This window comes from Solea senegalensis, linkage group LG13, assembly GCF_019176455.1.
Source record: "Solea senegalensis isolate Sse05_10M linkage group LG13, IFAPA_SoseM_1, whole genome shotgun sequence".
NCBI lineage: Eukaryota > Metazoa > Chordata > Actinopteri > Pleuronectiformes > Soleidae > Solea > Solea senegalensis.
The window spans coordinates 2,860,802-2,882,058 of NC_058033.1; the positions used below are offsets into that span (position 1 = coordinate 2,860,802).

The 21,257-nt window shown below is 38.4% G+C and overlaps 1 protein-coding gene across 2 annotated transcripts; it reads right to left on the reverse strand.

The window, feature by feature from the left end:
* Positions 1-272: 272 nt before the first annotated feature.
* Positions 273-13,934, reverse strand: slc7a3a (solute carrier family 7 member 3a). 2 transcript variants are annotated; one of them, XM_044041758.1, is made up of 12 exons: positions 13,817-13,934; positions 5,930-6,539; positions 5,670-5,831; positions 4,878-5,064; positions 4,660-4,775; positions 4,264-4,486; positions 4,020-4,159; positions 3,642-3,744; positions 3,276-3,508; positions 3,015-3,181; positions 2,472-2,580; positions 273-2,372 (listed from the first exon to the last, which is right to left on the reverse strand). In XM_044041758.1, the coding sequence occupies exons 2-12, from the start codon at positions 6,294-6,296 to the stop codon at positions 2,218-2,220; spliced, it is 1,962 nt and encodes a 653-aa protein (XP_043897693.1). In that variant the 5' UTR covers positions 6,297-6,539; positions 13,817-13,934; the 3' UTR covers positions 273-2,217. The 2 variants fall into 2 exon arrangements, with proteins under 2 accessions (XP_043897693.1, XP_043897694.1); XM_044041759.1 differs by lacking the exon at positions 13,817-13,934 and adding an exon at positions 12,395-12,632.
* Positions 13,935-21,257: the final 7,323 nt, after the last annotated feature.

Genomic DNA, 21,257 nt, shown 5'->3' on the forward strand with positions numbered 1-21,257 from the left:
CTCTGGAATGTAACTCACAGGAAAAAGGCCTCCCACTTTCCTTTTCTTTTTAAACAAAAGATAAAGGCAGGTTAAAAAGACACTTTCGAAGCGGCACATTCCTGAATTAAGTTTTATTACAAAAACATTGAAAATACAGCTCATTTTATACATGACAGCCATATGTACAGGATATAAAAACAAAGACAAAAATAGATCATTGCTGTAAATAAAACAGCATTAATGTGGGAGATGATTGCGTTGTTTTGTTAGTTGTTTTTCTTTTTAAAAAAAAAAGGCACAAGGGCTGCACCAGATTATAGTTTCACATCATCTAGAAACACTGGCTCAACCTAAGCCTTTCCTCACCCGACATAACAATTACAATTAACAATTTCTACGGAAATTGAAAACATTTATGGACATCTCTTAATCTGCAGTAGTTACAATGTCACCCAAACTGGGATCAGGATTTGTATAATTTGGATTTTAGCAGCATAATGTCGAATGAAAGTCCTTCAAGTCTATTTTAAAATGACCACCTCTTACTAAATTACATCTAAGGCCATATCATAAAGAAGTTACATTATACAAATCAAGATGTAATTCTAAACAAATACTGTACATTCTACAGTACAATGTTTTACCAGAACAAGAAAATGCCATTAACAATCGGACGCTAGAGGACAGAAAAAAAAAAATTAAATATTTTTTAAAAATAATTTAGGGACCAGCTTTAAGTGGTCATTTGTTTTGGAGAGCGGTTACATTTCCAAATACAATTTCATTTGTTCAGGAAAATAATATTGCAAGCAAATCATTTGGTGAACGGAAATCATTTCATCAATGAAAGTATATATACACTAAATGTAAAGAAAAAAAAATCCCTCTAAAATCTGTATATGACAGTTACAACACATGAGCATCTACAAATCATATGTATATTGATCTGAAATAGCAAAACATAAAGCTTTCCCAAATAAACAAACAAACAATACTATAAACATTTAAATATTAACATTTCTATAAAGGGAAAAAAAGTAAATACAGTAGTAAAAACAAACGCGATTGAAGCTCAACAGACAAAGCTGCCAAGAACAAGTTTCAATTGAAACTAAAGAAGAACCTTTGTGAAAATAAACACAAGGAAGTTTTTGAAAAGCTGATATTTTAGTGATGATATAAGAAAGTCCATTCAATTCAGAACAGAGCTAAACCTCCTTCAACGACACCCGAGCTGATCTCACCAATGGATGAGTTGGACCAATGTTTTTTTTTTTTAAGACAAGGAAACACACTTCTCCATTGACCCATCAGAACATCTGCATACAGATACTTAAAAACACACTGGAGTAACAGAACATTTTACACTACAGCAAATACAGGTCTTGATTTCAAGGTCCTTGGTGGTTCAAAAGGGTACTTTGACGCTTTTAGGCTGCAACTACAATTTGTAACAAGCGACTTGTTCATACCATGGATGTCATGTGACCAGCGGGAAAATATGGACGTTTATGCCACATCCGACATGTAAAGCTTGAACTTTGCTCTTGAGAGGCAGCACAGGCCACAGTGACCATGTCACTGCCCCCGAATGACACTGTAAATCACACCGCTTCAGTAAAACCCTGTTCACACACTGACATCAATACAAGGACCAGGTAAACTCTACTGAAAGCTTTTTTTCTTTTTTTACTAGGAGGCAACAAGTTTTCTTCTCTACCACCGTTTGTGTGAGTGCTCAGCATGAAACCTATTTCTTGAAAAGTCTGAAGTCTAGCTCACTGAGCTAAGCGTCTCTCGATGATAATAAACTCACTGGTATCAGTTGTAATGTTTAGTGTTGTACACAGTAATGCATGTTCACCTCCAGGCAGGCGGCTCCTCGCTTAATTAACGGAGAGGAGGGAAATGACGATGTAAAATGATGACGAAGGAGCAGCGCGGTACTGTTAGTTCGGTTAAAAGCATGAGTTACAGGCATGTTAATATTTTCAGAGGGCTAAGGCGAGCTACTAAAAAAAAAAAAAAGATTAATAACAGACACACAGGCTGGAAAGTGTCTCTGTCACAGTGTCTTGCCATCAAGTTAAACAGCCTCCAAAATTAGAGGTAAGATGTGTGTGGTGTCTTCTAGCCTCTCCTCTCTTTAAACCCGGGCTCGTGTTCCAGGCCACAGCATTTTAGCTGATGAGTGACGACGCTCTGCAACATTTCCCAGGTCTACGTGAGTTTGTATCAAGGGCTGCTGCCTGATTCTGCGTCACTGTCATCAGGAGCGCCCACGTAAATTGGACTCTTGGTTTGCAGCGAAGGCTCATATTTGCGCGGCGATGAGCGGTTTGCAGCTTCGCTGCTGTTCCTAATACCATAGCAGAAGTAGATGGCAAAACCTGGAGGGGGAGGAAAGACAAAAAGCAACAGGAAGTTACAAAAACTGTTGCAACACTGGATATAGAAACACAAGCAAAATTGGCCGTGACGAAACGTACCGATAGCCATCCAAACGGCAAAGCGGCACCATGTGGCAACATCAAGCTGCATCATGAGGTAGATGTTGACGAAAACACTGAAGAGAGGCAACCAGGGGAGAAGAGGGACCTTGAGAGGAAAGAGAAAAACGTCAGAATACAAAGGTGTGTCAAAACTACTGGAGGCCAAATTCCATTCATTTTTTTTAACGCCTAACTTTTGCTCGTTGGAAGGGAGTTACAAGAGTTAATAAATAAAATATACCACATCATGACACATCACCAAGTTAAGGAATTTCAACACGTATAGTTAGCCCTCAGACTTCACACTAAAACAAATATCAGTATCACACCTGATGTCTACATGTGAAAATAGCTAATCAGAGTGGTAAAAAACAAGTGGGTAAAACTGGATTACCTAGCGTACCAGTTACCAAGACTTTGAGGTCTTAAGAGTTGCTCATAAAACATTGTTGTTTTCCCAAAGCAAAGACTTTGAAAGACAAAACAAAGGCATCTGTTCTACGTCACACAAAGGCTGCCGTCTCAGGGTTTGATAGTTACCTTGAAGTTGAGCGCCTCTTTGCTCTCAGGCTGCCTACTGATGATGATGACGCAGATGATACAGAGAAGGCCCAAGATGATGCAGGGCACCAGGACAGCTGCATGTACAGCCAGCAGCTGGCTCAGGGATTTGGCGAGGATGATGCACAGGACAGTGATGAGAACAGCTACCAAAGCCAGAACAGAAGCAGTGGAAACATTAGCGACACCCCATCTGCACCAAGATATCAATGACTACCTCCTCCACTGTGACATACTTACAAACGATAGCAGTGGTAGCATAGACGATGGTCCCAGAGGTTTTTGTCGGGGTCTTTCCACTTGGGAAGAAGAGCAGCTTGAGAGTGAAGGTCTCTTGAAGAGGCCTCTCCTCGATCTCAATGTCGTACTCTTCGTCACCGCTGTCCGCGCCACTGACAGCCACCTTCTCTCCTCCGACCAGTTCCACCAGTTTCTCGGTCTGGCTGGATGAATTCAGTGTGCCTGGCTGGTACCTGAGGAGGGAGGACGTGTCAGTGTTTTTAAAGAAACAGAATAAACGGAACGTTATCAGTGCAGCTTAGCGCAATTAACATATGGTTACAACTTCAGAAGACTTCGAGACTAATGAAGACAATAGGTGCTTACCTGAGGATGAGGACGCAGATGGCCACTAAAGAGTACGCTAACAAAGTACCAATAGACATGAGGTCAACCAGAGCAGCCAGGTCAAACAGGAAGGCCATGAGAGCTGTAAGGAGAGATGCTTTTATTTTTAGAAAATCTATACTGCAATCTGCCATTGTTATCCAAAATGAGAAACAAACTAAAGCAGCACACAGTGCAGAGTATGTACTGTATGTAAATGTAGGCTCTGTTTTCGCAGATGTTGCTGTAGGTCTGATCGTGAAAAGAGCTGTGAACCTCTCCAGACACAGTGAAAAATGGCCTAAAGCAATGAGCAAGCACGTCAAGAAAACAGAACAAGAATTTAGTCTGAAAGAGAATCAGAGAGTGTCAGCTTACATGCAACAACCCCAGAAACAATGGTAGCCATCAGCGGGGTCTTTGTGCGAGCGTTCATCTTGGACAGAGCACGGAACAGCAGCCCGTCTTCTGCCATGGCATAAATCACTCGAGGCATGGGAAACATTGAGCCTAGCAGACTGGGAGAAGATCAACAGTTAACTGAATTATTGGAATCGATAACAGACTAACAATGATGTGTACAGGAACAAACGGTTAACAAGGAAGCCATTTCCTCTCTTACCTGGTGGACAGAGCACAGAGAGAACCCACAGCCACGATGTATCGGGCAGGAGCCCAGCCGACGTAGCTGAAGGCCTCGGGCAGAGGACTCTGCTTGTCCAGCGTGTAGTACGGCATCATCAAAGTCAGAGCCGCAGACACGCCAAAGTAGGCGAAAAAACAGATCAGCAGTGAGGCCACGATGCCAACGGGTATGGATCGCATCGGGTTCTTTGCTTCTTCACCTGAGAGCAAAATAAAAAGACGATCAGTGGTTGAAAGTGAAGCCTTGCATTCAAGCCTTTAGAGCACCTGAAGAGACTTGATCAGTGTCAGCCCAGCATTGTTTAAATTTGTAGAAAAAAGCTCATACTACTTTTTCAGATGTTTCTCGTAGAATTATTTAAAAATCACTCACTTGTTGTAGCGATACAGTCAAAGCCCACAAACGCATAGAAGCAAGTGGCAGCACCAGACAGGACTCCAGAGAGGCCAAACGGGGCAAAGCCACCCACACCAAACTGCTCCTTGACTCTGCGGGCAGGAGGAGACAAACAAGCGGTTTAGTTAAAAGGTCAAAAAAGAAAATCATACACACAAGATTAATTGGTAAAACTTAAAAGTTTAAATACTGACGGAAAAGGCATGCTGCTGTTGGTGGTGCTATTTTTGTAACCGATGTAATCATCCTCCGTCAGGTTCCAGTTGGATGTGTCACCTTTCACAAAGCCAGAGATGATAACGAAGCCCAGAACCACCAAGTTGATGCCTGTGAAAATCTTATTCACCAGCGCCGACTCACTCACGCCAAAGGCCAGGAGTCCTGAGGACGGAACGTACAGGAGGTGAGGAGAGTGACAGAGAAAGATATTTCATCACCAATACCAGCATGTTCCTCAATGTGGGTGGATGTTTTCGTACTTCATCACTTACGACATGCTATCAGTCAGCAACACTAATACACCCAATTATTTCTTCCTAACACTGTTGCAGGGAAGCCACACTGGCTGAGATATCAGTGTGACAACTGTTCTTGCTATTATGCAATATTTCAACACAGTTCCGACAATGACCGTGTCTGCATGGACTGCAATAATCAAACTGAACGCCTAATTGACTGCAGTCAGATGGCTGCTCTTAAAAGGTTGATTTTTTTTACAAATGGAATATTTCTAAGCCTGTGATCTATTTGAGTTAATGGTGCATTTAGCCATGAGGTGGGCGCTGTTCAACTATAGAACTACAGGTATAAGTATTCATTAATATTTTAATAAAATTATAAAAATAATTAATTAAATAATTTAAAAATGTTCACTGTGTATTTATTGTTGTATTTTATCATCTGTAAACTGTAGGCCCAAGAGAAGGAACCGACTCGATTGGAAACCACTGGGGCCAAAAACAGTCAATAAGAAAAAGGTAACTCACCTGTGAGTAAGAGGACCAGGATGAGGGCAAACAGGTCAGGGTACTGGGCCAGAACCCCACCTGGAACATCCATTGCCATGAAGGCTTTGAAGAAGTCGGAGATCTTTTGTTCAACAAGGTTGTCGAATGTGGAGCTCCATGCCCTGGCCACACTGGCTGTGCCTAAAAGAGATGACAGGGGGGTTAGGGTTACTGTTGTACTGATCCTTTATCAGGTTCATATGAAACATAAATACAACTTCACTCTTTTCTTTACTTACCTATCACATAGGAGAGGATGAGATTCCACCCTGTGATGAAGGCCCAGATTTCTCCAACTGTCACATAACTGTAAAGGTACGCAGAGCCTGTTTTGGGGACGCGGGCACCAAATTCAGCGTAGCACAGGCCAGCCAACATGGAGGACAGCGCAGCAATGAGGAAGCAGAGGACAATTGCGGGCCCTGCTTTCTCACGGGCGACCTCGCCAGCGAGGACGTAAACACCAGCACCAAGTGTGGAGCCCACTCCCAATGCAATTAGATCCAAAGTGGACAGGCAGCGGGCAAATCTGGTCTCCTCACCAGAGCAGTCCAAAGCCCGGCGACGCAGCAGGGATTTGCCAAACTTGGACAGCTTGCTGGCCATATTTGCTGTGACTGAGCGTGGGTGCTGAAGCAGGCTATGTGTTTTAATTCCTTCAAGTGTGGGTGTGTGATTGACACAGTTTAAACGGCACACAAGTGAGAGGACAGAGCAGAAGTTGTTTGGGCAGATGGAGTTAGAAGAATTTGTTTTTAATCAGTCTTCTGGTGCAGGTGTGTTCAAGTCCTTCAAGCACACAGAACAGGAAGAGGCAGGTCTGTGGTCACAGTAGCATCAGATTAGGACCTATGAGAAAAAACAACAAGAAGGGACTGTTTAGTAAGGTTACATTTCTCAGAACTCTGTGAGGCAGGATTATAACATTCTTTCTTTCCAGCAGAGAACATTTTCCAGGAAAGGTGTTCAAACTGTGGAAAGGTTTAAAATCAAAACAAAGGCAACTGAAATGATCTACAGGGGAGCCTAGTACGACTTCAAAATGTCAAAATATGAACATCTTTGAAACAGAAGTTTATTTGTATAGTTTGAGGTTACATACAATGTCTCAGCAGGTTTTAGATCGGTTTCTTGTGAACACAGGTAGCACAAAAGATGTTGGAAACTTTCCTAGAATATTCTTCTCCTTAGTAGAAACAAAAGAATGAGAGATATTGGCTGGCATGAAGAGAATGTACGATAACCTGCACTCACAGCAGGCGATAACATAACTTACAGTCTCGCAACACATCATGAGACACAGTGGGACATGTATGGGAAATGTACTGCTACCCTACAGGGCTTACACCTAATCCTAATCGTAATAAGCACAAAATACGTGCCACAGCACACACCCCTTCATAACAGCAAACACAAAAGAAACTTAGCCTAATTCCTAACCGCTCCCTTACTACGTGAAAGAATGCTCTACTACGTGTGTTGTTTTAGCAGACTGGAGTGGACAGAGAGAGTCATGGGAACGCCAGAGGCTGTGAGGAGATGATATGGTTCAATTCTCTGAGCTAACATCAACAGCGGGGAGGAGGACAGCGTGAACCTGCAGCTCGATAAAGGGGACCCACTGCACTGGGAGAGGGTTGAAATGGAGATAAAACACACGAAACTGTCCCTTACCCAATGTATCAACAACCATATAAAAATGTCAGATAACAACCATTTAGAGGAATTACAATATTAAACTATGATTCCCAATCGCCACAGGGGTTCTTTGTTGTGTCTTTCCACAACATTTGCTTGCGTCAGTGTGATAGACACTGATGTTGCTTAATCAAAGTGCAGTGCATATTTACAGTGATCACTGACTCTCCGTTATCTGAAGCAACACAAGATTGAAGAACAACACACAAGACAAAACAATCCCCAAGGACAACAGTATAAAGACTGTCAAGTTCAGGAAAGGGCAAATGATAATGATTACGTCAATGACTGTGATAAAAACAATAACAGTTCACATTTGGCCAAGGACACACCTGATATACAATGTGTTTTTCTTACTGGACTTTGGAGGTAAATATATTCATGGATAGATCAGTGCAAAAAAGCCTGAGCTCAATCACTTTTAACTGTGCAACAAAGTCTAAGGCCAGTATCACCAGTATGTACATAAAAGCCACATGTTGCTGAAGATTTCTAGGAATGGATAAAAAATGTTTGCATACATCTAACACAAGTGGAAATCTTAAATGATGAATTGTGTGACAAATATGGGATTCCAGTTGTGGTAACAATAGTTGCAAAGTGGCAAATGTAGAGACAAAGCCATGCTTCTTGTGTCAAGGCTGAGGCAAGTAGAGTATTCTTTATCTGCAAATACTACACTACCATAGCAATTACAGCTACTGGTGTCCTTAATCATCAACAAGACTTGTGTAAATGTGCATAATGATCTACAAAAAAGAAAAAAAACACTGGCTCCATCTCTACTCTCATGCCTCACTATACGAACAGGAAAAAAAAACTCTGTGACCACATAAAATTCAGTGGCATTAGCTTTGCATTTTTCCAGGATGTAAAGACAGGATATAGGCTGATGGGGGCAGAGCAGCATCAAGCCAATGTTGCACTAAAGCTATTAATGCAACGACACCTGATTCCTTGGTGTGAATGCTGAGAGGGCAGACAGACATTTCAGGGCCATCAGTCACGTTACTGGTCTGGCAGTAGACCAAGAGGAGGTGAAATGTACATCCAGGCTGACCCAGACCAGGATAATTGTGTGAGACTGCTGAAATCACAGGGTGACATTCCACAATTAAAAGAATTTAAATATAATCTCTGCACAAGTGGCACCAAATTCATCTCCAAGTTTTTGTACAAGAGTAAAAAGATAGTGTGTAATTGGGTTTTACAAGACAAAGTGGACAAACAATAAAATAAAGGCTAAATAGAGAATATAATGAAAAGGCACAAAGCACCACAACCTCTAAAAGTTCATACAAGTTACGTTACGCTAAGATCTAATTTAGGCTTTATCCTTCTCATGACACACCGGATACAAGCTCTCACAGAGCTTTGAGTACAATAGCAATTTTCTATTAATACCACATAAACAATATAACCCACTTATCAAAGCATTTCTAACCATTTCAAAAGAGAATATCCTGTCTAGTACAGTTAAGTGTCGAGAGAAAAAGACAAACACTGTCAAACAATGCAATAAAACAAACCAGACGACTGCAATAATAAACATGCAGCCTTCTGAAGATTGATGGGAAACTGGTAAAATATGGAAATGCTTCCACTCCCTACTTGATGTGACATTCCAGTAGAATTTTCCACTTGCACACCAGGAAACTAGATCTGAGTGTCATTGTTGTGTCAATAAACATTTTTGACTAAACTACTGTGCCCAGCAGGCTGTGATCTCCTCAGGGGTTCGTCCAGCACCACACATACATTCACCTAGCAGACCACAAGTGCAACTGAGAGTGCATAAGGGAATGCAAAACATGTTAAATCTTAGCTGAGGATGGAGAATATTCATTTGTTGAGATTTGTTTTTGCTATATTTCATTGAAATAAGGTTTTCTTTTTTTTATATATATATATATATATATATATATATATATATATATATATATATATATATATATATATATATATATATACATACATACATATACATATATACACACACACACACACACACACATATATATATATACATATACACATATATATACACACACATAAATATATTTTTAATAGTAGCAGTTCAAATCGTGAAGTTACAAGAACACAACTCTTACAGTTTCCCCCTTATTTAAAGGTGGTCTCATTAAAATGATGCCTGCGCTACCTTGATGTAAATTTCTTGTCATGTCAGATAATCCTTTTCTTGTGGTTTTCACGTGGGAGTTTCTTTTTGATGAAGGTGTGACTCACAAGTGTGCCACTTGCAAAAAAAAAACAACCTTTACCACGCAACACCAAGTTGGTGCGTGGCACCAAGATGAAAAGATGTGTGTGCCACTTGCAGCCATTTTGTGTTCCTGTTATTAAAAACAAATACACAAAAAGGCCTGCGACAGTAACCTGGCTAACAGCGGTCCGGTTTCAACAGGCTTTAAGGATAATGATCCTGCTGCTTGACTTAGCCTTGCTACCAAGGCTGCCACGCGCTCAAAGAGGATTATTGGGACAAGTGACAATACTGCTAACCTCATTTTACAGTAGCTTCTCATCTGATCCATATAAACAACACATGGGTTTGTTTTGATTTCCACTATCGTCACTAACAACAATGCAGCTGTAATGTGACCACATCGTTAGGATAATAGAACGGTCTTAAGTGTTTATTGTTTTTTATTTTGTTTCTGAAAGACTAAATAAATTAATATTCCAAGTAATAAAAACACAACTTAGTCATCATTTGTGGGCCAAGCAGCTGGATAAACTGAACAACGTGTACAGCACCTGCCCACAGCTAAACACAAGCTGGCCTTGCACAATCATAGAAAGAACACATTGTCACGGCATGCTGTACAGAGACAGTGAGCCATTTTTCTGAACAAACAATGGTTCTCCAGGTGTTTGTTACGCTACAGAAACATGGCTGTTACACGTAATGGGGGTATGAGCGCTTGTAAAGTTGTGTGGACAGACCAACCACTGAGATCATCCAAGTGGACCTTTAATTCACCTGGCTGGATGCCACCTTCCCTGCCAAGAAACTGCAGTTGCTGTGAAATGGAATGTGACAATCTAAAAGAACCTGTGCGCATTCCCATGACCCATGCCAATGGTGTTGTAACACGTACAGCAACCAGAACAGAAGTATACCAGGAGAGAACAACCAGCCAGTCGGAGCTGGACAGCATTACCACTAAACCAGTCAGGGGAAAAAATGACAATGCCACGTACGCAGGAAAAACTTGATGTTTTACTTTTTAACTTTTTTAACTGACTTGATTAGAAAGAAGGTCGTCGCAGTTGCCTTTTCCAGAAATCAATTCACAAAAATATCTCAATCCTCTTGATAAACAATAAGAAAATATTCATGTACGTGTGATTTGACTCGTCAATCCTAACATGAAAGTGGTCAATGCCAAAAACAAGACCATATCATTCAACAGACCTTGAGGTGCATACTATTGATTTCTGAGGGTGTGGTGCGGAGTCTTCCTGGTGAGACACACCTTCACTTATTTGCCACATTTTTCAACGACATGACAAGGAAAAAAACAACAAAAAAAACAGGTTAGCCTGGATCAACCACAGGAGGTTAGAAATATGCCTCAGTAATCCAAGGAGATGAGGATGCTGAGAGGGACATTAAGGGTAGTATTAGACCACTACTAACATTACGTTTTTATAACCCAGGTGGTCATGACTCATGTAATAATGTACCAAGAATATATCAATCAAAAATATTTCATCATCACCTACAACCTTAAATAATTAAATTAACATAACCAATTGATCTGCTGATTATTTACTGGAGTTTGAATAGCAATAGAATTTGTTATAGACCTAAACTGAAATAACAGAAAATTGTGTTAATTTCCAATTGCTTTAGAAAGTGTAAACTTTTCACATACAAGGAGTATGTTCTCATAAAATACAAAGTGTCTTTGTGTCATTAATCTAATCACTTCAGCCCGGCGCAAGAAGTAGCACAATTAAACATCATTAAATCAGCTGCGTGACTTTAGGGAAAAATGCCCAGATAGTGAGCAGTGAAAAATATTAAAAGCATTATTTCCATTCTAACAACATTGTTGGAATAGAATAAAAACAATTTCTGTTGCTCTGAAAACAATATCACATTTGAAATTTTGAGTAAATCTAAGTAAGGATAATCATTCAAATCAAAATGCAATGTCTTACTGCAAATGTATAACCAATTCTTTCCTAATTTTAAAGTAGTTGGGAATTCGAATGTTGGGATAAAACTTTATATTATGGGAAGTTTTTGGCAAAACACGACTACGTGACGAATACACTATATTTACAGTTTTTTGTAAAAATCAATATTGTGCATGTTGGCAACACAAAACCATAGAGTTGCACAAGTTAACGTGCATGTACAGTAACTCTTAACAGTACTGTAGTAAATCCCAATTAAACCAGTTGTATATGTAACGAACCAGAGTGCAACAATATAAGAATACATGGGAAATGTAACAATGCTGCTTATTAATAATAAAAGACAGTAATGTATAGCTACAGCAGTGGCCGTCTGTGACAGAAAAAGACAAAACTTGACACTCCTATATTTATGTTTTTTATTTTAGGATTTGGCATTTTGTGCAATCAGTGCAAGTTGAGACTAGGTTTAAAGAAAGTAACTAACGTGGCATGTGGTTCCTGGTTAGTGCAGCTTCTCTGCTCCACCCAGCCAGCAGGTTTGAACCACACTGCACATACTCACTCACACACAGACACACACCTTGTGTCTACAGCTGTATTCACCACCACAATTATCTCAGGTTTAAGTACAAGGGCGTCTCTCAACCGGCTGATGCAACTGTGTCACGGGTGACACCCGGCCGAACGAGCTGCATAGTGAACATAGTGTGAACACTGAGCAATAACCGGATAGATGAATCACTTTTACGATTGTCACCGCAAAACAATGACGCTCAATATTGTGATAAACTCTAAAACTACATTACATTTTTTTTTTTTTTTTAAATACTCACTTACAACCAGTGCGGACCATGTGGTACGACGTTCTACTGCCCTTCTGACGGGAAATACAACACTACCAAGCTACGTGGCCTCAGATTGACTCTCGCGTGGTGTTAACGTTGCCTTCACGTTCTCCGGAAATAACGTAATTACAATATATTTCCCAACAACCGCTCGCTTTTCCAGACAACCGTATTAAGTTAGTGGCAGAAGACGACCGACTCTAAACGCAATGTTGCGTCATGGTTTTTTTTGGTGCTGTAACTTCACACATACAATTGTACTGAGTAAACCTGCTCAAGCGAGTTTACAGTTTCTGCACTTGCAAAGCTGTCGTGTGTGCCATGTGTAATTACATACACGGAATAATAGTAATAATAAAAAAAACTTTGTATTAGTATCATACTTTGTATTACTAAAAAAAACTATTAAAGTATTTAGGCTGCAACAACACCCATGTAACAAAATGCAAATGAAATGGTCATTATTAATTTATTGCATATTTCTAAAACTGTATTTACATATATTCTATATTTATCTTACATAATTTATTCAAATGTGTGGTTTTTTACATATATATCTTTTTTTTTAAAATGTCATGCTGTTGTTACACAAAACAATTCATTTTGGGGGGTGAATAAAGAACTTTGACTTCATTCTTTATATGCGTGTTTGCCATTTTTAATATTTTGCTTATCTTTCGATTTTTTTAGCGTGGTAATAATAATAATAACAGTAATATTAGAAATAAAATCCACTTAAGGACATTTCCTGATTTATTCCTTGTTCTTTATATGCGTTTTAGCCATTTTTAACCTTTTGCTTTATCTTTCTACTTGTTTAGCGTGATAATAATAGTAAAACCACAAAAAAGGAACTATGGGCATGAGGAACACACCCCTCTCTGCAACGCAACCGGTTTTATTCTTGTAATGGTTAGAATTCCAACACTTCAGAAGGGGTCCCTGAATGCAGCATTTATCATGAGCCCCAGTTAGCTCTTTATCCCTGTGCTGGCGAGTCAGGACCACAACAATGACAGAAAACCTGCTGTGATAACATGAGAAAACGTCTCGAATCCGGAAAAATCCGCTAAACGATTTTCCACAATGGCTACCTGTTCTTAAGTTACCGGTTTCGACTCATTTTTTCCGTGTGTCCGGTCGACTACATGGGCTCAAATGACAAATTGAGCCGCCTCACGAAACCACAACCTCACAAAATAAACTGAAATTGGACTTTATATTCACAGAAGAACGACATTTTGTGCTCATTTATTTCTATTTTTAAAAAAAGAGAAAGTGCGCCAATACAACTGACAAGACACGAGGAGGAGGATTGCGTCAGACGGAGTAAACGTTCCGACCGGAAAACCACCGTCGCGTGTACAGTAAACGCTATTGTTGTAATGAAGAAATAAAAATATGTTTTACCTTTACTCTTCTTTTGTTGTTTATACCGACAGGAAACTGGTGAAAACACGGTAAAGCTGATGTTACTATGGTTCGCTGATGAAATGTTGCCGCTCGTGTCTGCGCGTGTGCTGCTTTTTATCAGGGGCGGGATGTGTACAAACAAACCTGTGACGCAAGTGGGCGGGGCTTTAGGCTCATGAATGAAAGAATGAGGCGTAGAAGAAGAAGTCATTTTCTGTAAATTCTTTTAGTCGAGTCGTGTTTTTCGACTTCAAAGTGAGCTCGTGAGGCAAACAACAACAACAACAAAACAAGGAGAAAGAGAACAGTCGCGCGCGAAGGAGAACGCGTTGCTATGCGTGCCTTGCACGTCAACGAAGCAGACATATGCCCAAATATGGACAACCTGCGTACGCTGTGTGTAGCTCCAGCTGTGTTTACATTTAATCGCTATTCTTAATATTATTAAATTATAAATAACCACTTAAAATAAACACTTCATATATCCACAGTGATATTCTCCCTATCGACTGGTGTCATCAATACCCACAACTCCATTCTTCCGAGGACAAATTACATCACTTTTTCCATAAGCGTGTATGGGGTAGTGACTTTTACCAGTTAAAGGTACGTTATTTTTACTTGTTAAAAGTTTACTTTAAGGTATCCACAAATAACAATAGAGATATAAAGATATCCCGAATCAGACGTATAACTCGTTAGAATTGTAGACATTGCAAACTCGGAGTATTACAGTTATATACAAAATATTTTTAGCTAATGACAAAGCCCATACACACGAATGGGGAATCACTTATCCTTGGAAAAATGCTGATATCTAATGATAATGGATTTTAAAAAAGCCTGCCATGGTGCATATCTAAAGTGATTACATATGCATATATTTCATTCCTTCTAGTCAAAATAAACTTTCTAGATATCCACAATGGTGTCCTTCCTATCAATAATAAAAAAAACAACTTGCCATATACAGTCCCAGTCTGAGATATCTACACTTTAGTTATAACTATTCATAATTCAAGTTTAGTAGGTATCTTCATTTCCCCTGGAAAACTGGTTAAATTGTGATGAAAGTGACTGCTAAATTCAAGTATAGTCTGTGAAAATGTACTTTGTAGGCTGTTTAAATATGACCATTGTGACTGCAATTTCCCTCACTGGTCACTTTATTAGGTACAGCCAATATGGCTGCAACAGCATTATGGGCTATTGGTGTGTACATGACTGCCATGTCATGAATGACAACAGTAACTCAGAAGAGTCTAAAATAACCACGTTACTATTTATTATTTTAGTATATTGTAATTAGTTGAAGCTTACTCATTTGGTGTTTTTTATAAGGCTGCACCAACAGTGTTTATTTTCTTTATATAATAGGATGAATACCTCATATTTATACTTGAATATGTTACTGTGGAATTGTACGTAAATTTGTACACAAATCACAACATTTAGAAAACTATTTAAAAAAAATAATTCTGTCTGACGCAACTGCAATACAACATGAACACCAGAGTTAATAATAAATGTGATACAGTGGCCAGTACAGTAAGAATGTCATTGCTGAATATAGACTGACAGTTACAGGACGCGTGAGGTTGAGTTGGTTGAGTTAATTCCACCTCTATATATATATGTGTGTGTGTATGTATATATATGTATATATGTGTATATATATACATATATATGTATATATATATATATATATATATATATATACATATATGTATGTATATAAACATCTGCCATATTTATTTGTACAACAATCTTATGCATTTTTAACATGAAAACACATGTTTACACTAGAAATCCTGCCTCTGAGACTGTTACTGTTGTCGGGAGCTGTCTTGTCTTTCTGCTCTTACAGTGGTATAGTGAATAAGAAATAGTGACATCTACTGGTGAGAGTGCAGATTGTAACAAACGACTGACTCCCCTGTTCACAGCCTTCCTTTGCCAGGCGTGTTAATTCCATATTGCAGGTTTTGCACAAACAGAAACACTAACATCTCTGGCTGGTTTGTCTCTCCAGTACTTTTCAGAGGCAGAAAATACATTATACAGACACTAAATTAAATGCATGACAGCAACAAGACACCAAATAAAATGGACTGTGTGCTTGAAGTTTAAATCATTGTTAAAGACAATCTACATATACAAGTTACATAATAACATAAGTACAGCTTTTAAGTTATTTTAGTAGGCATGCGATGAAATGAACATTTCCTGACCAAAAGAATTGCGATTTACATGTTGTAACTGTAAAAAAAAAAATTCTGTCTCCACTTCATTACAGATAGGATAACCATCAAATATTTTAGTGTGTTTATTTTTACCGAATCTTTCAGATTTTTTCTTAAATGTGAATATTTTCTGGTCCTGTTCAATATATCACACACTAAAAAAAAAATCATTAAAACTAGTTTGTGGACAAAAAAACAATCATTTCCAGGTTTGGTAATCACTGATGTACATTTTCTGATTTCTTTTTTTGACCAAACAAGCAAGAAGGTAATTGTTAGTTGAATAAATCCCAAGGATTGTATGTTGGTAAGATTTTTAAGTCGCTCACGTGAAATATTGTTTTTCATCATTCACAATTATCGGAACAATAGAAATCCACCACAATTAACTTATTGTAAGTTCTTTTTTATTAAATATGATGCCATCACTAAATGAGAGGTAACTTTAAATTTTTCCCTTTTTTTTTTCACCTTTCACTCTTCATCTAATGACACTGGAGAAGTCACTCAGTTCACCTCTTGTCCTTGTGAAGTCACACTGCTTTGGTTTGCTCTTTCAAGTTACTTCCACTTTATCACACTAACACATCTGGATGTCTCTGCAAACACGGCCGGCGTCACGGCTGCACACTGGGCCTCCACTGTTGGAACTGCTAACAAAACAGCAGCTTATCTGTGCTGTGGTCCACTGTGTCCAGCGGGTCTGTCCTGCGCTTTGCATTACTCTGAACAAAGGCAGCATATCAAAGCTCGACAGCTCACAGTCGTCACTGCTGTTGTGGAAGGTCACGGGCTGGACGAGTCTGTGAATCCCAGGGTTTCAGCACATTTCCTGAGTTGCTTTATAAATTAATAAGTGTGTGTATATATATATATATATATATATTTATACACACACACGTGTATGTATAAATATATGTATATAGTAAATAAGGCAAGTGACAAATAATATCCTATTAATTTTCATACACATTTTGGGTCACTTTCTCAAGGTTTGTCACATTTGTTGCCCAGAAATGTAGGAAAATGCACATGAAAACATGAAATCTTTAAAACTTTTACCCATGTGAAAAGTAAAAGCATGCCTGACATTTGAATGCTGTATAAGTTCATACAATCAGGCCTAGGGGAAAACCTGATCACAACATGAATTGTGAGACTCCCCTCTCTCATCTCCCAAAAAACCACCAGCAACAAGTCAAACAAAGCATTTTACAGGTTTATTAAAAACAAGCACATCATATATGCTGGCAGTCTGGCTGTGAGCGGTTTGGGGAAGTCCGCTGCAGCTGGGATGTTCAGGCCTCTTACTCAGATTACTTCTGTGGAGGACCAATCAGCTCCCAGGATCCACCTAGAATCACTCACAGGTCAATCACTCAAAACATGCACACCTGCAACCCATCTCTCACATACACAGGGAAAAAGCAGTCAAGACCCTGGGGTCGTAACACCTCCCCCATTAAAGGAGAACATTTTGAAGAAGAAATGTTTGATACAACTTGATACAACTAAAAATGCTTAAGATGCATATTTTCTATGTTGTACCTCTTATCTTAAGATAACTATCATTTAGCAGAATCCACACCATGAGTGGGTGCCACTCCCACAAGGTAACAAAATGGCTTCCACCATGAGGTTGAAACATCACAACACAAATTATAAAGTGTGTGCTTCAACACAACAGTAACACAAGTGTCCCACACAAAGTGGCGTAAAACAGCCTCAAACCAAACGGGTCAAACTAAAGTTGCTACCACAGTAACACAAAACCCAACAAAAGTGAACTGCCACTACCACAGCACAAAATGGATGCGGGCCCTCGACCAAAGTCACTGGAATGAATCAAAACAGACTGAACTGGAAAGTCAACTCCACCACATGAAGTTCCACTGATCTGTGGAGCGACATCATCCCACTCAAATCATAATTACACACAATAAATACAACAGTAACACACAAGTGACCAACACACAAAGTGGACTGCATCAACCATAACAAAAAATGGTCACTGTAGTCAACCACTGACCACACACTAATGTTGCCAACTTACAACTAAGCTGCAATTGAGTGTGACCCAACAAACATGGAGCACAGTTACCACAAAACAAAAGGTCACAAACCACAAGTTACTGTAAACAAAGTGTTAATTTTGACTAAATAAGTGATGTGAACTATATTTGTAAAGTGCAAAAACTGAGGAAAAAGTAAAGAGACTCCCAGCCTATCAAGATGAAGCTAAACTTAGCTCGTCTTCAATGGCTTGCCGAGCTTGAGGCGACTTTAAGTGCATCACTGAAGACCAGGCGTCGTCAACAGCAACACTCTGAAGCATGCCCCCACTCAGGATTACCACCAAAAATAAGAAAGGCAAAATAATAAAGTGGCAAGGTTGTAACACCTGCCCGGCGGCTAACTCAAGTGCTCAAAATATAACACTATCAGTCAAAAAGCCACTAACAATACACACTAAATTCACCTCATGGATATTCAGATCTGGACCACTTCCGTGCAACCTATCCAGGTATCTGATCCCGGACGAGCCCCCATTTGTCAAGACTGGCTCAGATGACTTGACAAAAACAGGCACAAGAGCGATGCCGGCAATTTAACATTTATTCATAATCAAAATAATAACCTAAACCAAATATAACCTATATCTGTAATCAGGTGAATCAGTTGTAAATGCAGGTGCATGAATGTGTGTGAGTGTTGCATGTGAAACTAAGAACAAAACAACATGAGCTGCAGGACTCCAGGCTGGAAATGGTGCGAGAGAGCGAGAACACGGCTGGACTGCTGGGCTTTAAAGGCACAGCCCCGCCTCCTTGTAAACTGCACACACCTGCGATGCATAGGCTTGATTGCATTCCTGTGTAAAACAGAGAGAAAGGGAGAGAGGCACACCTACACAACCCCGCCCACTCTGGGTCGTCACAAGTTTTTAATTTAAAACTGTAGCATTAATAAATTCATTCATTGTCTACTGCGCTATCCCCCACAATCCCTAATGATCTATCCCCCACAATCCCTTATGGTTTATATATATATGTATGTATACATATATATATATATATATATATATATATATATGTGTGTGTATATATATATATATATATATATGTATGTATATATATATATATATATATGTGTGTGTGTGTGTGTATGTATATATATATATATATATATATATATATATATATATATCTATATATATATAGATATAGATATATATACACACACATATACATACATAAACTTATTTTTCATCCTTTCAGTTGTTCGGGGGCTCTACATGTTTGTTTAATACACTTTGCATGAATTAAATTCATGTATAATATAAATGACATTCTGATAAATGAAAGAATGAACGACTAATTTACAGAAATAAATAAATAAAAGAATAAGTACGTAAATGAGGGAATAAATAGGATAGAAAATCCTCAAAAACCCCACTGATGAATACATTTCTTGAGCTTTGCATGAATTTCTTCAACGTATTTATACATTTATTTATTTCTGTATTTCAATGTTTATTTGTTCTTTTATCTTGCCATTAATTTATTTATTCCTGTATTCATTTATATAGTAATTTATTTATTCATGAATTTATTTATTTCTGTATTTATCTATTCATGCATTATTTTATTCATTAATTAATTTACTTATTATTTTTATTTGTTCATTCATTTATTTATTTTAACGTTTTACGGTCCTCCATACTGACATACACATTCGGGTCTGACAGAGCCTATTTCCATATGAAGAAAACACGACATAAAAACAACGTGACATCATTAGGTTTAAGAAGATTAAATACAGGCAGAAAAACAACCAAAAGTTACGCTCTGCACCTTTAAGCTACAACTGTGTCTGTGTCCTGTTACAGTTCAGTCTAATTAGGATCACCTGCAGGTCAAGGCCGACATCACAAGATCACTATTCCAAGACAACTTTAATCCACCTGGGTCCAGAATTTCCCTTTCCCCGTTAATCCCTGCAGCTCCCGAGCGCGAACCACAACAAGAAAAAAAGATTAGAGGACTTTAAGTTTCACTTTCAGCGAAACAAAAAGACCCAGTGTTTTGCCACATTAGACCCAAAACCTGTACGCAGGACTGTACTCTGGTTAAATCTTTTTGTTGTGGAGATTTAAGAAGTGAGTGGTGAGAAAATGCACATTATACATGCATCACCTCTCTGAACCCTTTTTCCTCCCCCTCAATAAATAAATAAATGAATGGAAATAGAATTTCACAAGATTACATATTTTATCGAAGCTAGTCAAAAACCCCATAGAAGAACATTTGATTCTGAATTTTGCCTTGAAAACAAATCACCACAAAGATCAAAATAGTTTCTCTTTAATTAATGTATCAATAACCAATGGATTTTAATGGATGCATTAAGTTAAAAGTAAAAGTCTTGTATTCAAACTGTTGATGATAGAGTAAGTGCTTTGTCCTGTAATTCATAGTTGGAAACAATGACTTTCTCTGAAATTATTAATAATAATAATAATAATAATTATTATTATTATTATTACCATCTGACATAACTCATCCTGATCTGTGAAGATGTCGGTGAGATATACACATCTTAACTACATCCATGTTACATTTAAATGACCATCAAATCTGTAATCTTTTTACAGTTTTGCACATTATTAGAGATAGAGGGCTCTTAATAAATGTAATACTTTTTTGTGACATCATTAGTGGGTAGATTCTTACCAAAATGTAATGAACATACTTGGGTGAATACCTGCACATCACAAAAAAATTGTAGACAGGAAGTTGCTAAAAGGAGGACAAAATAAAACCCAAGCCGCTGAAAACATGACCTAATAAATTGAAGGCAGGGAAATCTGCTTAACAGGTGGTTGTGCTAAATGCTAATCATTTATGTTTGCTATTAATAATGGTTGATAATTTTTACTTCACCCAAAAGAAATTTTTTTTTTTTACTAATGTCCAGCGATTATTGTGTTATTTGATCATCAGACAGTGGAATTGACAAAAAAGAAAGGGAAACAAACACCGCAGCATCATAATGATTTTAAGTTTATTCCTCATTTAACCAAGTGGAAAGAAAAAAATGGGGGAAAACTGCCCTTTAATTATTTGAGCACTATAGAGTATTTGGTGAATAGTCTTTAAAATGTACTGCACTTTGTTTGTCTGTATTTCTGTTAA